We start from the raw sequence: 4,272 nt of genomic DNA, 5'->3' as shown, positions 1-4,272 counted from the left end.
TGATAAAATCTCTTTTATTTTCCTTTAATTACATTCCTTCATTGCAAGGTATCTTCAAAGTTTAGAATTTGCATATGAAGATATGCATGTGATGATAAAAAATCCCTTTTGTTCCTTCAGGTAAACCAGGAGCTCCTGTTGTGTTTGTTGACGACACCACACGCTCCTCCGTGTCCCTGATGTGGAACCGGCCCGTGCGCGATGGAGGCAGCCGTGTGACCGGCTACATCGTGGAGATGCGGCCGCAGGACGGTGAGGAGTGGACCAAGGCCCACGCCACCTCGGCTGTGCGGCTGACCGAACTGACCATCGACAAACTCACAGAGGGACAAGGCTACAAGTTCCGCGTCAGCGCCATCAATGAGATCGGCGTCGGCGAGCCCGGAGAGGTGGACAGAGTGGTCTTCGCCCGTGACATGCTCGGTGAGTTAATTGAGGAGAATTTCTTCTTTAATGTAGAGTCTAGAACAATAAGTTGAAGCTTGAATGTAGTGAAAACCTCCTGGTAATTAAATTCTCATATGCTAAGAGAGTGGATTGTATAACAAGTCTAGTTCTAGAAAATTGAAATGTGTGAGGCTTAAGAAAAACTTTGACTCTCTTGTATGCAGTCTTTTCATGCCTGTTGTACAATACTTGGGATGGCATACTCAGTGTGGAGAATAACATAGCAAGCTAGTTCAAGAACATTGAAGCTTTAGATAAAGAGAAGCCTTGACTCTCTTGCAGTTTTTCCATACCTGTTGTACAAAACGTAGGATTCTGGTGATGCCTCTGCATGCATTTCATTCAATAAACCTTTCAACTATCAATGCTTAAAGGGAAATCTACAATCTTTTGAATAAGATAAAGTTATGTAATATGTATAAAGTCACATAGATAAGATTAAAGATACATGTACTTCCTGGTCAATATAGCTTGATTCATGCAAGGTAGCAGGTAATATTGTAGTTAAGGAGTTGTTTTCAGATTAGGTAGCTTTCTATGTGGTTAGACTTGAGTCTGACAATATTTCCTGTTCCTGAGTACAGAAGCCCCTGAGGTGGAGCTTGATGTGAGTCTGAAGCGGGCCATGAAGGTGAGCGCAGGTGCCCATCCGCATTTACTGCCCCATCAAGGACAAACCTTAACCCACCTGCACCTGGGAAAAGGAAGACAGGTGAGAACAAGTCTCAAGAACCTTGTCTTATCAGTTTTTGGGCCTGACATACAAAATGTATAGTTATCATAGATATCTGAAATCTAATGCATGAGTGGTAGAAGATAAAAAGGTGAGAGAAAGTCTCAGGAACTTCTTATCTTAAGTGTTTGAGCCTGGCAAGAATAGTTATTCTCTGGATATCCTAAATCTATTGCAACTTGTCCTAGAAGATAAAATACTGTCAGTCTGTTAAGGTAAGAACAAGAAGAGACCTTGTCTAATCTTCAGTCTACATCAAGACTACAAGGATGACATATATCCCAAATCTAATGCAAGGGTGCTTGAAAAATAATAGAAATGACAAAAATTTAATATAACCTTGTCCTCTCATTCATTAAAAACGGTTAATTATGGTTAAAATTAAAACTCTATTAGCTAACATGTTATACTAATATTGTTCATGATGCATTTGTTTATGAGATGCACAGTATGATGTTGGTGTCCTAACAAATTAAAGGTAGCGTGACATTTTAAATGGTAGTAATGCCATGAGCAGTACTGTCCCTGACAGTGTCTGCAGTGGTAAATATAGGTGTACATATTCTACACTTTCAGATTGTGTATGCAGACTTGGCGAGAAGATTCGGTATTCACAACAAACATCATGGCGGTGCAGTCGTAAAACAGTTTTGAATGATCAGCATGTAAACACATCATCTTTGAAGACCTTCAGGCACCGCCCAGCGAAGGCTCGGAGAGCATTGGGAAAGGTGTACTCAGAAATAAGCACAGCAAGGACAAGACCTAATGATAAGATCAAAAACAGCATAAATGAAATGCTTGAAAATGGAGAGCTGTCAATGGGAGAACCCATTGTCCCCACAACAAACAAAAAGATTGTGGTAGAGGAGGGGGAAGTGTTAGAGAAGGTCACGATTGAAACTGGGAGAAAAGTCCCCCTGAAGGACATTCAAGCAAATCTGCTGAAAAAGCAAGTACAACAAGGCTTAATCAGGCCTGTTGAAGAGTGTGACAAGATGGATTTAAGAACTGTAACAGACCAACTGATAGCCATTAATGAGAATGACGAGTCACTGACACTGAAAGAAAAACAGGAGAAGTTAGCAAAGCTAAGAAGTACGAGGTACTTAATGTAGGTGGCATGACCACAGCACCCTTCTCAACTCCGGGTACTTGATGGGCACTATACACACCCTCTATGATACAGCAGTATATTACACACAAGAAGAAATGGAAGAACAAGGAAAATACATCAACATCCAGAGTCTTGTTGAAAAATCAGAGCTGTACTTGCTGGCACGGTGCAAATCATCAATTGCCGAACAGTTAAGATATTCAAGCTGTCAAAGGAAAGACATCAAAACCATGCAAGATATGGAGTATGAAGACCATTGTACGTCTGATGTCATGCCTATCTTCACAGGGGATAGTCCTGCAGAATGGCTTGAAGTGGGAGAACAACATTAGGGTCTATATGGCTGTTCTGCTGGTTGTGGTGCGCCTATCGAAAGGTTCTGTGATCTAGGCTTTTGCATGCGGCGGCCTGTAAAGTCAATGGAAGACAGAAGGCTACTAGTAGAGTCCATGCCAGCAGGACGAAAGGGAGGAATTGCGCCGTTCAACTCCCTGAAGAAACAAGACCTCATCAGGAACCTGGATGCAACAAACATTGACTTTGATCTGGAGTGCAACAAGCCTGGACTAGAAAAGCAGTTAAGAGAACATCTAGCAGGTGTATCAAATGTCCCAGCCCTCCTGTATGGTGACCAACACAGAACTGTAGACGAGCTAAATCTCGGACAGTATGAAATCGCCCCATGCGAGGCCCTGCACAATTCAAAGGAACATATTAAGAACATCTTAGAAGAGTTACCTAATCATCTATGTGACAAAGATAAGGCAGCAATGAAGGAGGTGGCTGCAATGTTCCAGGGCAAAGAAATGCAAAGGGGAGTCGATTACCGTAAACACTTACTAACAGTAACAGTCAAAATGGCAACACAAGATGGTAACCCAAAGGCTATAGCACTGCTAGAATCCTTGTGCAACATAACCCACATCCTGTACCTTGGTGAACAGGACAGGACAAATCAGCAGATTTTGAGACTGGCAAACCAGACGTATCTTCATGGTATCCTTGTCAGAGAAGTCATTGGCACAGAAACAAAATCGATCACAAAGAGAAAGCTGTACGGCCAGTATTGGCATTCGCTAACAACCCATGCACCAATGTTATACAGAATAGTTAACCTCAAGTCGGTCAATGCTGAAAACCAGGAACGGATGTTCGACAGTCTGAAGGGTATTCTCGGCCAAACATCATCTCGCAGGCCAAGCGAAGTGGTAGGAATGGGGGTCTTAAGGCTACAAGCTGAGCAAAGAGGCAACGCTGATAACGTGTCACAGGATGAAAGTCAAGTATCTAGCCTTGGGAGAAACCTGCGTGTGATTCTTCCCCCCCAAAACACCCTGATCCCCTGGCGGTACTTAACAAAGCCTAGCCTTCGCGGACACTATCAACCACACCTTGAGAGAATCGCAGACTTTCTGGTGCAAGGAGAAGGAGTTTGGTGGAAGAGAACGGAAGATGGTATCTTGTTTCTGGATGCTCCAGGTTCCAACCACATCCCAGAACCTCCTGTCCATCACTTCAGATCGACAACCTACAAGAGGGAACAGGAGTACCTGGAGGAGAGATGGAAAGTCTGCATTAGAAGGCAGGTCGCAGGTGAACTGATGCTACCGCATGTAAAGGTGAAGGTGTATGAGCCAGAGGGTGATAATATGCAAATTGTAGAGACTGGTCTGTCTTGGTAGGTGTAGATATATATATATATATCATGATATGTTAAAGGCCCATTATGTAACTTTCTTGACAATACAAAAGTATATTTTCCAGTCTTTTCTTTACATAGTTAGTTGACTTAATCCTTAAAAGATTTCAACTTTTTGCATAGAATATGGGCCTTTAACTTATGCTAGCTATATATATATATATATAGTATTGTCGCCCAGGATGCCACCGCTTGACCACTGGGCGGGATAGAAAAACAGTGGGTTGGGTGGGGGGGGCTGGCATCCCCCTCCTGTAGAACTGGCCTTAATGCCAC

General features: G+C 42.8%; 1 protein-coding gene across 1 annotated transcript; it reads left to right on the top strand.

Annotated features, from left to right (window-relative positions):
* Positions 1 to 120: 120 nt before the first annotated feature.
* On the top strand, positions 121 to 4,051 carry LOC109481456 (titin-like; the record flags this gene model as incomplete). The annotated part of the gene is made up of 3 exons (XM_019784041.1): positions 121 to 423; positions 1,032 to 1,159; positions 1,757 to 4,051. Coding segments are annotated over 3 exons (509 nt in total), but the record flags the coding sequence as incomplete, so codon positions are not given.
* Between the last annotated feature and the right edge of the window lie 221 nt (positions 4,052 to 4,272).

This window comes from Branchiostoma belcheri, unplaced genomic scaffold (genome assembly GCF_001625305.1).
Source record: "Branchiostoma belcheri isolate BF01 breed outbred unplaced genomic scaffold, Haploidv18h27 scaffold559, whole genome shotgun sequence".
Lineage (NCBI taxonomy): Eukaryota > Metazoa > Chordata > Leptocardii > Amphioxiformes > Branchiostomatidae > Branchiostoma > Branchiostoma belcheri.
Note: the sequence above shows the minus strand (reverse complement) of the source record. Positions and strands in the feature narration are given on the sequence as shown.